This window comes from Aptenodytes patagonicus, chromosome 2 (assembly GCF_965638725.1).
Source record: "Aptenodytes patagonicus chromosome 2, bAptPat1.pri.cur, whole genome shotgun sequence".
Taxonomy (NCBI): Eukaryota; Metazoa; Chordata; class Aves; order Sphenisciformes; family Spheniscidae; genus Aptenodytes; species Aptenodytes patagonicus.
Genome location: NC_134950.1, coordinates 152,561,927 through 152,580,318, shown reverse-complemented (window position 1 = coordinate 152,580,318; position 18,392 = coordinate 152,561,927). Strand labels below are relative to the sequence as shown.

Genomic DNA, 18,392 nt, shown 5'->3' with positions numbered 1-18,392 from the left:
CTTAAATGTTTGATGACCCCATAGATGCTGGTTTGACTGGCTTTAAGAAAGAAAATTCATGATGTAAAGGGTGGTAGTTCACCACTACAGGGTCTTAGTCCACCACTAAGAATAGCTTTTTGTCGTTTCTATGGGGTGGGGAAGAGTTAGTTTGCATTAAGTGCTTCTGTGCATGCTATAATCCTATGGTAAATGCAAATAATAGTATCCCCTTTTTTTACCCCTCAGGGAGGGGTAGCTGAATGCAAAGCTGTGCACAATACGGGTGTACTTATGGATGCTTACTTCAGGGCAGGTAACATGGTGGCTTGTTACTTGGCTACCAATGTGCAGGGTACAGGAAAAAAATTGATGTGATTTATGCTATATAGAGCAACCTATGGCCAATCTTAAATCATTTAAAAGATCAGAAAATTACTCTGTTCAAATGAATATGGTAGGTTCCAACATCAGTTCTGCAAATAATACCTTGTAATTAAATACGGAAAAAAAAAAAAGTGTGTGTATATAAAAAAAAATTTTACAAATTACAACCTTTAGTGGAATTATAGCTGACATTACAAGGAAATGATAGTAAATGTCATTTTTAAGGGCAACGCCTAAAGTAAACCATTATTTATCATTTTACAGTTTTGGTGTGCTGTATAAATGTTGTTTAAATAATGTTAATGTTATAGAATATATAAAGCTAGATGAGTGAGGTGATACTATAATTGTATGACTTGTCAAAGGCCACAGTTCAAGTCAAAGTGAGCATTAGGGGCTTGTGTCATTATGTTTGCAACTTCCTTCTCGTAAGCACAAGGACTTTGCCTACTATATATTACTGGTCTATTCTATGTCACAACAGTAAACTATAAGTCAGAGAAGTAAGCAAAAATAGTAGGTAAGTATTCTGCTGCTACTTTCTTGGAATTATTTGTCAGAGATGTAACATTAAAATAAATTAAGTGGATGATTAATGTTGTGACATGATCAGATAACTCTGAGTCTGTCTCATGAATAGATGTGTTGGGTCTATGATGTTCATTGCTGCCGCCTCCTCCAAAGTAGTTGCAAATTGAATGAGCTCTTTGTCAGTAGGCATAATACAGTATTTGATTACCAGCTTAATTTTTTCATGTGTCATGTAAACATTTTCAGGAAAAAAAAAGGGAACTACCAATGCCTTTTTGTTAAAAAAAAAAAAAAAAAAAATTGTTAAAACATTAGTGTTTCTAAACAAAAAAAAGTCTTTATGGGAAGAAAAAAAAAATCCCCCTGAAAGCGTAAAGAATGTATCTGAGTTCCTGAGTTTTCTGTGCTTGTGGAGCTATTTACCTGCAATGGGTTAAGGAAGGTTGAATTCTGAACTGCAGAAATGTTGGATGCATTTATTGTAGCTGTGTATAGGAGAGTTTTCATGTAGTGTAACATCCTACCTGAGTTAGTAATGTGTTTTTAAAAACCTTTTCTTTGTTTAAAATGGTTCTCAGATATTAATAGTGTTATATTAATGTACTCAGCCCATATTATTGTATTTTCTCATTATAAATGCATGATGTGGAAATATTTCATTTCTTAGATGGAGCCAAGAAACCTGGCAATAGTATTTGGTCCAACACTCGTGAGGACATCTGATGATAACATGACACACATGGTTACGCACATGCCAGACCAATATAAAATTGTAGAAACACTCATCCAAAAAGTAAGTGAATGCATTTCATTATTTAAAAAATAAGATCATACACAGATCAACCAGCTTTTCTCTTATTGGTCCAGTTTGGGTCTGGTATTTATCCTTCGAATTCCAGGATACCGTTTTTAGTAATGTCCATGTTTGATTGTCCCACATTTGGGTTTTGTTTCCTGTGGGGTTTTCACCTTTTTTATTTTAAATTGTAGCATGACTGGTTTTTCACAGAAGATGATGCTGAAGAACCTCTTGTAAGTATTGTGTCATAAATATTTGTGTTCTAATTATATTAGTTTAGAATCTGCTTCTGCTGCCTCTAGAATGTCTATATATTTCTTATTACATCACTGTATCGTTTGCTCTTCAGAAGCACCTTTTTAGCTCTCCAGTCCTTGCAGTAATGAATTTAAAAAAAAAAAAAGCCATGCATTTGTTTTAAAAGCATAAAGCAAAATGGGAAAATAAGAACACATGAGGAAAGTGTGTCCTTAGGTGAATAATGCAATTTTCTAAATGCTGCTGAATCATAATGAACTATTTGTGAAACGATGATGAAGAGATCTTTGTTTATTAACTATAGACAACAGTTCAGGAGGAAAACACTGTAGAATCTCAGCCAGTGCCAAACATAGATCATTTACTCACCAACATTGGAAGAACGGGAGTATCTCCTGGAGACATATCAGGTAACTCTTGCCCGGACAGTGTTAGTCCGTAGGCTAGAATAACCTACTCTGTGAACTCACTGTAACTCTCTCTTCCTATTTTCTTTTACTAATAAACTGTTTTTCTCTTTTGCAAAAGATCATTAACACTTCTTAAAGACTTGAATTGTTGATAATCATGCATGATATAATTTGGAAAACTTTGTTGTCTAACAGAAATATAATCATTAAAAGATGAGGCTTGCACATACTATTTTATTTATTCACAGTAATCCATGCAATCATCATCGTGAGGTGAAGCAGATACGCTGCTGTAAAGTGGTTTGTTGTGATGGCAGAAAGACTGATCTTCAGTGGTGTTCTAATATTGCTCCTTCCCAACGTTAGGAATGCAAAAAATTGAGTTATGTTTTCTTGTCAAGTGATGGACACTTTAAGTATGTTGCAGTATGTCTATACTAAAGCTGATTTCCTTCTGTTTATAAATGCCATCCTCTTTTGTGGCTAAGGACAAGCATTGCAGGCTCTTTTTTGGTGACTTTTTCCCCCCTCCCTTCACTATACTATTGCACTAACCCAGCATGTTGTATCCCACAAATGTTATCCCTTCGTCTCTAGCTTTTGTTTCAGTTTTCAAAGGGTTGTTCAGCACTTACTGAAACAGTCACTTTATACTGATGTTGTAACAGGCGAAGTGGGAGGAGTCTATCACACGGTGATGTCATTAGTGGATTCTGTGATGTCACTGATGGACAGCTGGAACTGTAGGAAGAAGGAGGACTGTTGCCCACACTGTAGCTGCCTTGTCTGCAGAAACCCCCGTTTCTTGTAAATGGAAAAAAAAAAGTTGATCTGTGCTGTAAATTTTCTTTCAAGAGTATTTTAAACAGATCAATGCTACTTTTTAAAAGTTTTTCTGCTGTTTCTTGTTATCTCTGAAGCAGACCCTGAGGAGGAATAGCATGGTACGGTCTACCAGTCTTTCTAGTCATAAAGCATTAGCCATGTGTCAAAAAGGGGTGTGGCAGGGGGCTCAGCTCTTTCTTCCTAGGGACAAAGTCCCTAAAGCTGGAACACATCCAAGTTCATATTTTTTAGTCATTGTGCTAGCCCCTTCCTACCCCCTTTATAATTGTATAATCTTGGGTTTTGCAAGACAGTAAAACTATGGTGTCCATTTTTCATTTCATAATAGCGCTTGTTATAGAGAAGTACAAAACTGGTAGCTGCTGAAATCTAGCCGATTTAAAAATAAAATTTTATCTATACATAGTCAGAGGTGGAGAGAGATGTATAATTGGGGTTTTACACACAAAATATGACTTAATTCCTTTAAAACCTCACAAAAAGAATATGACTACATGAACCATGATTTGTACCTAGGGCAGCCAACAGTAGTAAGACATTCAATTTTGCTTTGTGTATCCTGAATCTCAGGAGAGTACACAGTACGATCCTGAAAAGGTCTCTCAGCTGCGGTTTTGCAGGGGCTGTATAATTAAAACATCGAATAAACATTAGTATTTCTGTTTTTTATTTAGAAGAACAGGGCTCCTTTGCCATTCCTATCATTGAGCTGGTTCTGCCTACAATTCACAGCATCCTTTCATGGCGGTGGCTTTCTGTGGTGCAGCTTGCATCTTTGTGAGCTCTGACTATTCACTCTGTTCTGGTTTTTATTTGCTTCACATTTTGTTCTGTGCTTGTCTTTTTCCATAAGTCCAGCATTGTCTGTAGCAACAATGAAAAAATTGCACAGAACTGAGCAGAATTGTTTTTTGTTTTTTTTTTTTTTAATTTTTCCACAGATTCAGCTACTAGTGACTCAGCAAAATCTAAGGTAAATCTTTTTGTGAAATGATGTAGTTATAAGCTTCTGAAATCTGTTAGATATTTGCTTGCTTTATTAAAATGCTTATATGCAGATGTACTATAGAGCTTATGTAGAATTTTTTTAATAAGTGGTAATATTGTTTTCTCATCAAATAATTTTAAAGTGTTACATTGGAAAAGTATCACTTGTTTGCAGTTAGCTGCATCTGCCAAAGCAGTCAGCTGCACACATAAACAGCTTTGTTCCAAATTCTTGTAATGGTGAGTGCTTACCTCCTTTTTGCATCTCATTTAGTAGAGGTAAATGTATATAGTATGTTGCCTATTATTGTTGGCATACTACTTACTCCCAGACAGTATTTGTGCTTCCCTATTTCACTGAGAAAAGTATGCATAGAATTTAGCCTTTTCTTCCTCAGAAGGTAGTAGCTCCTCCTCTTATAGGAAGCCAAAGATTGTGGTTAAAGGCTGCTATGGAAAATCTCCCTAGGAAGTATTGCTGTGCTTGGGAGGACAGCCTAGTAGATACAGGGAATAAGACTGGAATGTGGGCGATTGTTCTGTCCTCAATTTAACACCAGAGTTCTCATCTGACCCATGGACAAATCTTTCAGTCTCTTAGGCTGTCGTTCAATAGTTGCTAGCACTGGGTGATATGGCAGCATGCAGCTGACCTCAGTCAGCTGTGAGTGCACGATACGGCTTTATGCTGGTGTGCATTCTAGGTGTATCACCGATGCCCCCCTTTGAGCTGAGAAAACAGGACTTAATGCATCCTCCTCATTCATTGTTGAGATGCCAGCCCAGCTGCTTTGTGAGGATGTTTGGTGGCTCAGCCACTGCCTCAAAAGAGCCCAACTTCCAGGACACCATGTCACATTGCCTGTGCCAGGACAGTGTGCTGTTTGCAGGTTGCCTCTTGCTGACCACCACCTGCGAGCAGCACAGAGCAACAGCGTCAGTCAGGCCATGGTCTTGGGCCTGCGAGCAGCAGTGCAGGATGCGTGCAGATTGCCTGGGCCAGGAGCCTGCTTACTGCTCAGCCAGCCCTGCTTGCAGCAAGACATGTTCCAAGTGGACCTCCAGCTGGCTGTATTGCTTGATATCCTTCTTGGTGAGAAGGGCATGTATCTGTTCCCAACCCATAGAAAAAAATGGGCAGAGCTCACCCATCCTTTATGGGGACAGTAGCTAATGCAAGAGTGCCATTTGAGTAGTGAGAAGAATTGCTGTGGTCACTTGGAAAATGGTAGGCCCCAACACCCAGTGGTCCATTGCCAGTCAGTTTTGGATTGGCGCTTGTCTGCCGGCACAGCGATTCAGAGCTGTCACCTGCTGTCCAGAAGGTTCTTTGTCCATGCTGCCTGTAGGCAGTGATTGTGCAGGAGGCCAGGCAGTCACTGTAGGTAGTCATTGTGCAGGCTTCTCAGATGCTTGTTTCCCTGGGAGCTCTCAGCAAGACTTAATGCGTGTCTTCTGCCTACCCTGTCCTGATCTCTGAGCTCTGCATCAAGAACATGGGATATTCTCTGTCATGCAGCAGGAGGTTCTGGATAACTATGAATATTTTCATTACTGGGAGTTGAGTAGAAGTTTCTCCCAACTCCTCCCTGTCCATGTTCACTTAAACAAATTAGTGCACCTTCGCTGAGGCTGTCATGGTCAATATAGCCACTGTATTATTGTATGGCTGTTTGACCTTGGCTTGTGAAGTCATATAGTGGCAGTTTTCACCACTGCCAGCACCTCTTTCATTTCTGAGGAGATAGTGAATAGGAATGAAATTTGCACCAAGAAAAAGTTGTTTGAGCAAAAGTATTAAATGCACTGTATCTGTTCAGTGCTTTGCTTTGTATGGTCAGTGCATTTATGCTACAGTAGTAGGCATCCTGTGACAGTTCACTGTCACATGGGGGCTGTGATTCTGTGCTTATGGAGCAGAGAAGTATCTTGTTGGATGACAGCTGAGTAGTTAGATGATTATTAGTGTGCATTAGCTTCCCCTTTATCCTTAAGCTTATTCTCTTATCTAGGTATCTGGAATCACTAGATGGTCCTTTCAGTAATGATGTCCCAGCTTTTTTGTTAAAACTCTTACCGTGATAATAGCTCTTCCCCCAACTTTTCCTCTCCCTCTTCCCTCTCTGAAGTGCTGCACAGTAACAAAGTATTGGGATTTCAAAGACTTTGAGCATAGCCCATCACTGCTGGTCTGCTTCCCTCAGGTCGGAGAGGCAGGCTAGACATCTGAACATGGACTTCAGATCAGGTAGCTGACACCTAAGCTGCTGTTGTTGAGCCCTAGACAGATGTCAAATTTCAATCCCACTATATTAAAGGCCTCTGATGTGAGCAACTGCCCTTCTCAGTAGATATCGTTGCTGTGTTCTGTTCTTGAAGTCTGCAGTGTGCAAACTGCACTGGTCAGCAGTCAAAGACAGGGTGGTACCTGCCGAAAACCTCCTGCTTCTTTAAAAGGTGGCAGTGGGGCAGTAAGCAGGAAAGGTACGTAGCTTTGAGGTGGCTAGATGGTAATGTCAGTGTAGTTGAAAAATGCTCTTTAATTTTATAAAATGGAATAATTGGGCTTGTCCCATTTTTGCTTATGTGCAGTTCTAAAGGCAGATTCCTCAAAAGGCGGGAAGAAGTTTATTTCTGTTAATTTCCTATACTTGCACCTAAATCAGGGGTTTGTATAGCTTTCATTGTATTGGTATTATTGAACCGATATGGTTTAAAAACTCAGACAGCCTGAAAGGTGAAAGATCAACTGAAAAATAGTTTGAGAAATTAGCCTTTCCACATAGGTAAGACACCTTGAAAGGACGGAGTGAAACCACACTCTTGGGACCTCATCTGTGAAGCAGTTTCTGTTGCAAACCGATCTTGAAAAGGTGGTCTTGCTGTAACGGAGCCTGCTTTATTAGTCGCTCAAAAACTGAATAGCTGTATATACAAACTAGTCTTTGTCAAGTTAAAGGGATTCAGATGAAAAATGGAATTCTCAGGATGAAAATTGACTTCTTGGGCAATGTCACATAGACTACAGAAAGAGCATGGAAATATTTCCTGAATAAAGATAGGCTTTCTGCTCTGAAGCTTGGGATATGTTTTTAAAAAGTCTCAGGCTAACGAATGTTTCTTCGTGCTTTCTAATCATGCCCTCCCACTTTTTTTTTTTTAACAGGGTTCTTGGGGTTCTGGAAAGGATCAGTATAGCAAGGAACTGCTTGTGTCCTCCATTTTTGCAGCAGCTAGTCGCAAGCGGAAAAAAACAAAAGAGAAACCACAACCAAGCAGCTCAGAGGATGAGTTGGATAATGTGTTTTTCAAGAAGGAGCTTGCAGAACAATCTCGTGGTGACACAACAAAAGAGGACATAGCTAAAGGGGAATATGAAAGAGAGAGAGACATAGGGAGAAAACAGAGGATGTTTGTCCTGAAGGAAAAAGAGAGCAGCAGTAAAAAAGATGTGAATGTTGTAAAGGACGAAAAGAAGACATTAAAGAAAGAAAGTATCCTGTCAGAGGAACCTTCACTGCCTTACCATGACAAATGTACAAAATCACCAAATCTCAGCTGTCTGCAAACCACGCAGAAGAATAACCCAAAAATGTCTATTTCACAATCTTCTTCCCAGGTTGAGGAGACAGTGTCTGACTCCGGCACTATGCTTAGCACTTCCTCCCAGGCTTCCCAGCACAGATACTCATGCAAAAAAGTAGCCAGCCCTGAAATTAAACACAATGAGTTTTTAGCAGCCGATGTCAGTTCCATCACCTCAGATTATTCAACTACTTCATCTACTATATATCTAACTGGCTTAGACGCCAGTATGCTGAGCCCCGAGGTGCAGTCGGTGACAGAAAGCAAGGGAGAAGATGCTGATGATGAAAGAAGTGAATTGATCAGTGAAGGGCGTCCCATGGAGACAGACAGTGAAAGCGACTTCCCTGTCTTTGCCACCAGTGCTGCTGCTGAAAGGCTGTCCAAGGGGAAAGTTTCAGAAGTGGTAAAGACCGGTCGGAGGAACTCTGAAGAAAGCGAAGTAAGTTGTACTGAGGGAAGTTCAACACCAAAGTTAGAGAGTCGCAGACTTTTTAGCTCACACAAACTTATTGAATGTGATACACTGTCTAGGAGAAAGTCTGCACGGCACAAAACGGACAGTGAGGGTTCAGGGGATGCGAAAAGTGAGAAGGACTTGCCTACTGTGACCAAAATGTTCGACATAATGAAAAAAGGAAGATCGACAAGCAGTTTAGCTACATCAGCCAGAAGTGAGGCTGACAAACAAGAACCTACCTGGAGACTTAAAATTACAGATAGGTTAAAGCTGCGACTCAAATCATCTGCGGATGACATGTTCGGAGTTGGGAATCAAAAAGCTAACTCTGCAGAGACTGCAAAGAGAAAAAATATCAGGCGAAGGCATACGCTTGGAGGACAGAGGGATTTTGCTGAAATAAGTGTCCTGAATGCTTGGAAAGCTCAAGAGCCGAGTCAAAGTAGAGAGAGAGAATCTGAGCTTTCAGCAGTGAATCGGTTGAAGCCAAAATGTCCAGCACAGGACCTCTCGATCTCAGACTGGCTTGCACGAGAACGTTTACGCACTAGCACAACTGACCTTAATACGGGTGAAACTGGAAAGCCCAGACTTGAGAACACTAGTTTAGCAGATGTATCAAAGGTAGACCTGCCTTCATCTGCAGAGATGCAGGCAGATGAAGGCAGTTCTTCCAGCAGCTTGACTTTAATTAATAGAACACCACCTTCGGGACCATTTCAGCCACCAGACCAGGTAAATGGTGAAAATTACCAGAATATGAACAAAAACAACTTTAGCCCAGCAGTTGATGCCCATCCTCACAAACTGTCTGGGACCCAAGTGGTTAGATCTCGATTCTACCAGTATCTTTGAAATGGGGAGATACATCCACTACAGCAATTCATTAACTTGCTGTTACACTTCCCAGTAACTGTGTGTATGTGTGTGTGTACATATATATATATATATTTTCCTGTACTGTTGTTGTTATGCAGCCTTCATTTGGGCTGGTTTCATCAATATGCTCTGTGGAACGTCTTCACAGCGCATTACCACAGCCAGAAGAACACTAAAGTTAAAGTATATATATATATTTTAAGAAAAAGTATATTTGATGGCTGCATACAAATGTTGAACAAAGCATCTGATGCAACATGCTGTGTAGCGTATACATGGTTTTCTGACTGAGAGTTGGCCTGGCATTAGTATGCAGAAAAATTGTTCTTTTGGTTTAGTCACTAACAAGTGCCTCATCATAAATTCATTTGGTTTGTTAGGGTGCCATATTGTTAAATTAGAGAAACTTATTACAAACAAATGAATGCATTTTACTGTTAACGAGTTTCATTACATTTTACAAATGTTAACACAGGTGGCTACAGAGCTTCCATTCCTTAGGCATTCCAGTAAATATTGGAGTTTTATATTTCCGATTTTAATACAGATTTTGAGTTTTATGTGACTTGAATTTTTAATCTTTCTGTAAAATAAGTAACTTAAATGTACATATTACATGTGTATCTTTTCTTCAGATACCAGATTTGATATAAATGTTGTAACATAGGCGTGTAGATAGTGGATACTGGATGGAACTGGTTTCTTTTATTGAGAATATAATTCTGCATGAAGACCTAATGAATCCAAACCTGTATCATGCCTGTGTGCATACCTACTTAAACACTGGAAATAAAATTGTTTTGGTGACTCTTTGCGTGATGCGAATTCATTCTAATGAGCAGTTTTAAAATGGCATGTTTGCAAGTTGCAATCAGCAGCTGCCCTCAGGATGACAAAACCTGCAGTTGCTCCTGGATGAAGGGCGCTTCTCTTTAAAGTCCTGTTTGTGGGACGAGACCGTGGAGGTTAGCATATGAGAGGGGGGTCCAGTTGGTTAAATATATTCATCTTGATATATAATCTGATTCGGAGGTATGTAGCAAGTTGGTTTATGTTTAAAATGCTGGTTTTGTAGCACCGAAAAAACCATGTCCATAATCGTCCCCAAGTCATAAAGAGTGAATACCAGTATCTGCCAGTCAAAACATTACTGTAGTACAGGTCTTGGCCTTTTTATAGTTCCAACCATGAAGATGAGTTTGTACACTAAAAACCCTTCTGTGTGTGAACTCTCTACCAGTTACATTTTTTTCTTCTATTTTCTTGCATACCTACTTGAAAACAAAGCAGCTGTTCATCACTTTGGGTATTCCCAGGTCTTGCGCTGTCACTTGCTTGGCAGAGGATTAAACCTGTATCGATGATAAATAAGCAATGAACATCACGAGCATAGAAAAAGTCACTCTTACATGTGTCCCGTTACTGAGAAGAGAAGGAATTATAGTAACTGACGTGGTTGCAAGCAGACTTCGTTTCTTTCCAAAGTGACTGTAACAGTCCCATGCTTTGACCTACTGTGGTTTTGATCCTTGTGGGAAATCACTATAAAAATTGGCTGTCAAGAAAAGCATCGGATAGGACAGCTGAAGATGTGTGAAAGTTCTCGCCACATAGTTGTGTGCATCTAGTACCAATTCATATAAAAATGAATCGTGTTCTTGTGGTCTCCTTGCAAACTAAAATGCCTTTTCCCCCCAGAGCAAACAGGAATCCGGTGCTTTAGCAGCTTTTCTGCATGCAGTGCAAGGAAGAATGGGTATGTTTTGTGAAACACAGAGTAATTGATGATGATTTGTGTTTCAGTCCTAGTAGTAAAGTGTATTTGAACAAGAGATTTCAAAATACGGTATTGTGATGCCTCTGTAATGCTATTCATCAGCAAATACCCATCGTCTCTTCCTGGAGGCATATTTTGTCCCCTCATTAGCCTCGGAAGCTTGTTTGAGTGTGTGTTGAGCAGCCACAGTTAGTCGCAGGGGTCTCCTCAATGAAGCAGTACACTTACGAAGGTACATACAGGGTCCTGGGTGTCTGCATCTTATTCTGATTTGACAGCCATTTTGATGGATCAAGTTAATTTTCATTTTATTGTGTTTATAGGTAACTAATGATTTTATCTCCTGAGTGTAGATGTATGGCTGCCAACTCTTACGCATGAGAACATAGAATTTTTATCATATTGACTGGATAGAGCACAAGATCCTTTGAAAAATTAGGAACTTAAAAAAAAAAAAAAAAAAACACAAAACAGGAATTGTATTGGCTGACAATGCTACAGGTACAAATTTAAGGCCTTGGCAGCCTCCATGGTATCTCCTGCTGTTGCACTGGCTGCATGGAAGCTGCAGAGCAGTTGCAGAAGGAGCTTGGACAAAAGTCGGGAATATCTGTGGAGGTGTAAGAAAAGGATTACGGCAGTTCGGACCACCACTGCCTTGCCCTTTCCATGTAAATCAGGTCTTGGAGGAGATAACCTGGCAGGCAGAGTGGGAGGGAGGGAAGCTCTGGGGAAGCACTTGACTTGAAGGGGAGATGCAGGGAGCAATCTGTTAGGTGCATCAGGGAGAGGAGATTACTGAGCTCCACCTGAAGAAAGTAGCATGTGGCAGCATATCCGAGCCTGGGAAAACACTGATGCTTTTCTGCTTTTTGAAGGCTGCCAAGATTTGGGGCCACCTTAAATTCCAGCCAGTGTGGCAATTGAGATGACAGACATTTTTAGGAGCCATTGCTATGCCCTGTTCTTAACAGCAGCTACTTCAGGCCCTTACCTGTAGTGCGCTTTTTTTTGTTTTGTTTTTTTTGGGGGGGTGTTTTGGTGTTTTGTTGTTTTGCTTTTGTTTTTTCCCCTCCTGCTCTGGAAGAGAAGGGTGACAGTCTGATTGACGCAGGAAGGGAAATGCGTGCAATAACCTGCCCTAAGGTGAATACTGTTAGTGCCAGTATTTCCTCTGGAAGCTGGATTCAGCGGGGTGGGCAGCTCCACAGGGTTGCAGAGCCGCTGAGGTGGGCAGGGACTTCTGGGGATCCCCTAGCCCTGCCCCGGCTCAGGCAGGCACAGCCAGAGCAGGTTGCTCAGGGCTTGGGGCTGGTCAGGTTTTGAATATCTCCGAGGATGGAGACTCCACAACCTCCCTGGGCAACCTGTGACAGTGTTTGATCACACTTACAGTAAGAAGGGGCTGCTTTTTTTCTTTATGTTTAAGCAGAATTTCTTGCATTTCAGTTTGTGCCTATTTTTTGTTTTTATACTCATCATCAGAAGGATTCAAACTGGCTTGGAAAGTACTTTTGGTCTGAGGACTGCTTGGAGCTGTGTAGCTGCAAGTCGTTAGGAACAGGTCTAAGCTGAGATCTGATGGGGAAGTAACAAAAGGATGAACTGTGGTGGCATTTGGATTTTTAAGATGGTTCCAAACAGCGGTTCCTGTTTCAGTGGGGATCAGTGGTTTAGTTTGAAATCCTTTTTCTGGGATCTGGTAGCAGTCATACAGCACCTTCCAGCTTTTTAAGCCTCTCTGAAGGGCTTGTTACGCTCTCCGTTAGTATCGCTCACAGCACTGATAATGTGGAATTAAGAGATGGCCAGAGTCCAGATGGTTTCTTCTTTCAAGCTCCTGCAGAGCTGAAGGAAAATCCTTTGCTGAGCTGCACATAAGGGTCTCTTCCTGTCTGCAGCAATCTGAGGAGAACCTCTCTCCACTTCGTCCAGGCAGGAGGAAAGAGTGTGAAGTGTGGCCTCATCTGCTATAAAAAGCTGTGTTCTTGTTTTTAAAGCCAGGTCATTACACTGTCCCCATTTAGATAGTAATCAAGCAATTAATTGTGCCAGCCTGCGGAAAGAAGGGTGTAGTTTGATGCATGGCTGGGAGGGTGAATGACTTAAAACAGACCTGCCATCATTGAAGTGGTGCATGTACCTGTGGCTCACAGTCATGAGACTAAAAATCTGCCTTAATCGTCTGTTATCGAACCTAGCGTGCAGGAAGAGCTGCCTCTTAGCAGGGATCAGATGGATTTTGGCCCTGTACATTTCTAGGCAGAAATGTCCTGCACATCCCTCCTCTTCCCTGCCCTATGGTGTTCTCTTCTGCTCTGCCTTCCCACCACCGTGGCCTGCCTATTGCAGAGGATGGGTGCTGTGTTGCTTTGGTTTTGCTGCAGTCCCCGTAGGTACAGTCAGCTGGCACACAGGGGTGGTGCTCACTTCGCTGTGAAGTCCTGGGCTGGCTCAGACTGCAACAGGCAGCAGGAAGGTCCTGCTCACCTTCCAACTCCTTCCACCTCGAAAGGGAGCGGTGAGCCGCTTCAGTTCTGATTTTTCAGAGCAGTGAGGTCCCATCGTATCTGAACCCACAGGATCACTGCAAACTAAAGAAACTCGATGGCTGTTCACGGAAGAGGCTTGTGCTGCAAACACAACTGCTAGCAGGCCTGGTACCCTGGAGATGCAGTACCCTGCTGGGTTATTTTTTTCTGAAGAACCTCTGTTGTCTAAACTGCCCAAGAGCTGGTGAGAGCTTGATCTGGAATTGTATGTGCCAGAGCAGCCTGGTGACAACAAGGAGGATGGACTGCGTTTTTGCACGTTCCCTTTTTGAACACCAGCTAGCTGTGGGAAACACAGCCTCTCGCCTGCCTGGGGGCTGCTCTGTTAATGCTAAGCCCCCTATTTTTGTGGTAGCTGCCAAGTGGCTCTTGTCCCTAACTGGCTGCAGTCACCTCCACCGAAACTGCCTCTTCATAACTCATTTGCAGTGAGAAACTTGGCTTTTTAATCACTAGCTGTGCTGTTTCCTTCTGTGCTCAAGTGATTTATTTACAGACTTGCTGATTTCTCTAAATACTCAAAAACATTCCTGGTGCTGAGCTACAGCCTGCACACAGCCCTTCCCTGCCTGCATTTGTGAAAGCCTGACAACTTCATTGCTATACAAGTAGGATGGGGAGGGAATAAACACTGCCTGACTCCCGATGGTGCCAGCAGCAGTGCCTGTGCAGTGGGTTCTGTGCTGTCTGAGACTGTGGTTGGTTTCCTGGCAGGTGCTGTACCCCAGCACTGAGGGTGAGACACGGAGGTGCACAAAACATGGCGGGTGCTGGAAGATGTGCACATCACAGTGTAGCTGACGCCATGAGTGGGTGTTGTGTTCACTCCCTGATGGCAATTTCGACATTCACCAACAGAAGCAAGTGGTGTACCTACCGAGTACAGCACTGCCTTACTGCCCACTGCGTGCCCAGTGACTGTGCAGGGACCCTTGGTTATTTATACAACTACTGTCAGTGTCTAAATTCGAACAGATACAGAGAATGTGCTGCTGTAGCCCCTGGCCCCGAAAAGGCTGTGAGAAGCAGCAGCTGGAGCAGTGCCAGAGCCGCTGCCCACGGGTATGTGCTGCAGCGCTGCGGGGCAGAGGAGGGCCAGGGCCAAGGTCTGCTGTCAGGGACCCTGCCTGGCTGTACGATGGCTCACGGGGGACTGCTCTCATGGAGGATCAGGTATTAGCAAGTTACTATTTTTCAGTAAGTATTGGCTCCCTGGGGAATATCAGACCAAGAGCTTAAGAACAAAAACCTAGTATGTCCATCATTTAGCTTGAACTTGTATTTTTGCTGTGCACCATAGAGAAGCATGGTACCCAGCCCCCGGTGTTCTCTGTATTTGCTATCTGTTTCGTGGGGACACGCACTAGCCCTACCTGGTAACAAGATAAGGCATTAAATCAGGCTTGTTCCCTTCAGAGCAAGGGAGTAATGTACTCAACACTTGATGCGGTAGAAAGCTCCCTTGGAAAGCGCGGGCTCTAGGGTGTGCAGTGTGACAGAAGTTCTTTGAGAGGTTCTTCCCACCTGAATGAGCAGGTCCCAGAATAGGCTTCGGAGCCACCGCTTCTCTGTAGGGGTGGAAGGGAACTGGCTTCGCTCCACTGGTTCAGTGTGAGCATGTTGGATTGCGCCTTACGCTTCACCTTGGCTTTGGAGCCACCCAGCCTGTCCTGGGCTGAAGCTCCTGTGTTCTGCACGCGCCTGGGGCCTCTACTGGCACGCTGGCGGGGCGGATGGCACTCGGCACGAGCGCTGCTGGAACTGGGCTGTGTGTCGTGCTCGCGAGGTGTGAGTTAACGTTTACATTCTTGAATTACTCCCACTGCAAGGGATGCACCATCTGAGGGCTCAGCCTTGAAATGACACTTTTCAGAAACTTCCTGTTTCACAAGGAGGAATAAAAACATTACTTAAAGGTGGAAAAGATGATCCCTTGGTCAATCAGTCAAAGGTTGGGTGCTTTTTTTTTTTTTCTTCTTGCTAGTTTTCTGACCTGGGGTTCCAGCAGTTAGCTTTTGTCCAGGTAACTTTGAAAGACCCCATTTTGAAATTACTACTTAGCATGGCTTTAATCTGGGGAAAATAAAGTCAGTTTTTCTCCTGATGGTTTAATGCTCTCAGGCACACAGCTTAACAGCTAATTGAGACCATTCTAAAAGTAATTAGTGACAAAATACAAATATATAAGCATGCAGCCCTTTATTTTTGTAAAGATCTTTGCTTATCATAATTCTGTATATTACATTATGATGTTATACAAATAAATTTATTTACAAAACCATGAGCTATGCAAGCTTCTTGCTTTTTTTCCTAGTTGACTGATACCCATCTTTTTCAACCCTTCCCCATATATATTTTTAAGCATGCATAAAAATTAACTTTGGTGTGGTAAAACTACTCTATGTGCCCAGCCACATACAGTATTTATTTATTTATATATATTTATAGATATGTACAAAAGTTTGCCAGTATACAGAACAGTACAGAAGTGTACACTTTAAAATCCACAATGCAATACGTTAATGGGTTACCAGGTCTCAGTAAAATAAAACTGAAGGAAAAGGGTGGATTTAGCTAAGAAAAGAAGTAATCAGCAGCTACCTAGATGTGTAAAACAATTTTTTTTTTTTTTTCTTGGCTTGGCAAATTCTTAAATATAATCTGAATGGCAGTGCAATAGGTTGAGTTGCCTCGTACACACTAAGACCAGTCTTGTTCTGTTCTTGTGTAGAGGTTTACTGTCCAGCATACTACTTTCAAATGTACATTATAATAGTATCAAAATGTTTTGGCAAAAAGATCTCGAAAGGAACCATGACATTTGTTGACAAAAATAGAAATCTGTAACAAAGCTAAATAACACCAAAATAAAAGAAAAATATTTTAGTTTCAGTTTTACAGTTGTGTATAATCACACTTTAGTATATCTCTGTTCACTTCTAGTCCCCATAATGAAAAATAGCTTTATACAAAACAACTTACTAAATTTTTAACCATACGTTTTCCCATGCTCAGTACACCGCTGTGCACACACACACAAGTTCACTCACACACCTTCACACTTTTTTGTAAGAGGTGCTGCCTAAAGGAAGAAAACGCTCTTTTATCATTACAACAGCAACAGTTTTACAAAAAAGCTTCACTCTAATCTAGTGTAGTAATTCAGTATTTAGCACGTGATTAGTATTAAGCCTCCAGCAATACAGCAAAATGGTTACATTCCCTGGTTAAAATATTGGCTGCGGATTCTTTGAAAACAAACAAAAAGCCTTGGTGAACTTGCACGCGTGCTGTGCTTAGCCTTTAGGATGGCTCCTTGGCCGTGGATGGGGTGGACTTGCCGGCATTTCCGTTCTGTGCCTTGTAGCTGGTGAAGCTAGGTGTGTGGATTGTCCTGATGCTCTTCATACCTTGGTTCAGTGAAGTGGGAGAGGTAGAGGAGGGGGGGGAGGTAGAGGAGGAAGGAGGGGGTGGCCGGCCGTTTTGAGTCTGTAGTGAGAAGGAGAGATGGTGACCTTTCCCTGGGTAAGTGGGGCTCTGAAACTTGGAGGAGCCGTTAGAGACAGAGGGGATGAGGGAGGTAGAGTAAGTTATGCGACCTGTCTGAGGACCGAGAAGGTTAGAGGAGGGAATGGAGGTTTTAGTAGGTGGATTAAGAGGGTTAGAGCTGTCACCGCTAGAAGCGGGTGCTGAGCTGCTTTTCCCAGAAGTGGGAGAAAAGGCTGGGATCTTAGAAGCAGGTAGGGTAGGGGAAGTAGCCTTATAGTCCCCACCAGCTTTCTTAGCACTTCCATTAGCCTGCAAATAAAGACGGCAGGAGACAGTTTGTCAGAAAGCCAGTAACATGATAAACCAACAGGACCTGGGAAAACAGCCCTACAGGGAATAAGAATTAACAGTTCGAGGCCTGAGCTAAGTCTTGCAGCCGTGGACTGGACCTGGTAGAAAACCCAAAGTGCCCAACAAAGAGTGCACAGAGAGAGAGAAAGAGCCAACAACGCTTTCGTGAGAAGGCGCGATCTATGGGTTATAAACCAGTCACTACATTGGCCATGCTTCTGGGTTATTAACGTGTGAATAGACATGTCCGGCTGGAGAGTTAACGTGCAGCTACTGCCATCTATTACACCGACGGGTTAGTGTTCAAGGCTGCCTGTAAAGACTCTCTGAACAGAAGCATTCCCAGCTCTCCTAAGGAACCGCCACATTTACCAAAGGGAAAGTAAACAGGTAGTTGACATCTTAAAATCACAGCTGAATACCACAGTTAAAAAAAAAAACCAACAAAACAAAAAAAGCAGCAGGTGTTTTATTGCAGACATGCACGCACAAGCATGGTGAAAAGATCAGTAGATACTGTCATGCCCCCAGGATCCAGGATGTCCAGTTAGACCTCACTCGAAAGACAGGCATCCGTTATTTGGTATAATCTCAGTCAGTTACTGGAGTTTGTAATAAACAAACAACATGAAACGTCCATCCAAACACTGGGTTTAGGGTAAAACTACCTGTCTGTATTGGCGTGGATCCTGCAGCTTGTGCTGTTTGCCTGCTTTCTCCATGCTTCCTTGTCTACTTTTTGAAGCCATGGGGACCGGCATCCGGCTTGTCTGGGAGGCAGCGCTGGAGCCCTGCGGAAATGAGTGGAGGGGCAGGGAGGGGAGACAAGGAGAGGGCGTGATCAGTACCAGTGTGCTTGAAGAGGTGACTGCACACCATGCGCCAAAAAAAAAAAAGCCGCAGTACTACATGCAGGGAAAGTTCAGGAGCTTCACACCGCAGGTGTTAATTTCCAGAATCATATGGAGAAAACTGCTCAGCTACTGATCAGCCTGGATTTCATGTCAGTGACACTTGTCATTTCACACAGCGGATTATTCGACCCAGCTCCCTTGCATTTGCCCATCACCAATCAGCAGCCAAGATTAAAAAAAAAAACCAA

The 18,392-nt window shown here is 42.4% G+C and overlaps 2 protein-coding genes across 21 annotated transcripts in view; one reads left to right on the top strand and one right to left on the bottom strand.

The window, feature by feature from the left end:
• Positions 1-9,928, top strand: part of ARHGAP21 (Rho GTPase activating protein 21) — a 129,608-nt gene extending 119,680 nt beyond the window's left edge. For all 4 annotated transcript variants that reach the window (XM_076331713.1, XM_076331712.1, XM_076331714.1 and 1 more), the window contains 5 exons: positions 1,565-1,690; positions 1,888-1,929; positions 2,259-2,364; positions 4,152-4,183; positions 7,364-9,928. In XM_076331713.1, coding sequence (XP_076187828.1) covers positions 1,565-1,690; positions 1,888-1,929; positions 2,259-2,364; positions 4,152-4,183; positions 7,364-9,097 — 2,040 coding nt within the window. In that variant the 3' untranslated portion in view covers positions 9,098-9,928. The remainder of the gene's footprint in view (positions 1-1,564; positions 1,691-1,887; positions 1,930-2,258; positions 2,365-4,151; positions 4,184-7,363) is intronic.
• Positions 9,929-15,639: 5,711 nt separating this feature from the next.
• KIAA1217 (KIAA1217 ortholog) overlaps positions 15,640-18,392 on the bottom strand; it is a 188,900-nt gene continuing 186,147 nt past the window's right edge. For 14 of the 17 annotated variants that reach the window (XM_076331692.1, XM_076331695.1, XM_076331707.1 and 11 more), the window contains 2 exons: positions 17,959-18,081; positions 15,640-17,248 (listed from right to left, as the gene is read on the bottom strand). In XM_076331692.1, the coding sequence (XP_076187807.1) occupies positions 16,754-17,248; positions 17,959-18,081 (618 nt within the window). In that variant the 3' untranslated portion in view covers positions 15,640-16,753. Of the gene's footprint in view, positions 18,082-18,392 lie in introns of all 17 variants that reach the window. The other 3 variants (XM_076331697.1, XM_076331710.1, XM_076331703.1) reach the window with 3 other exon arrangements.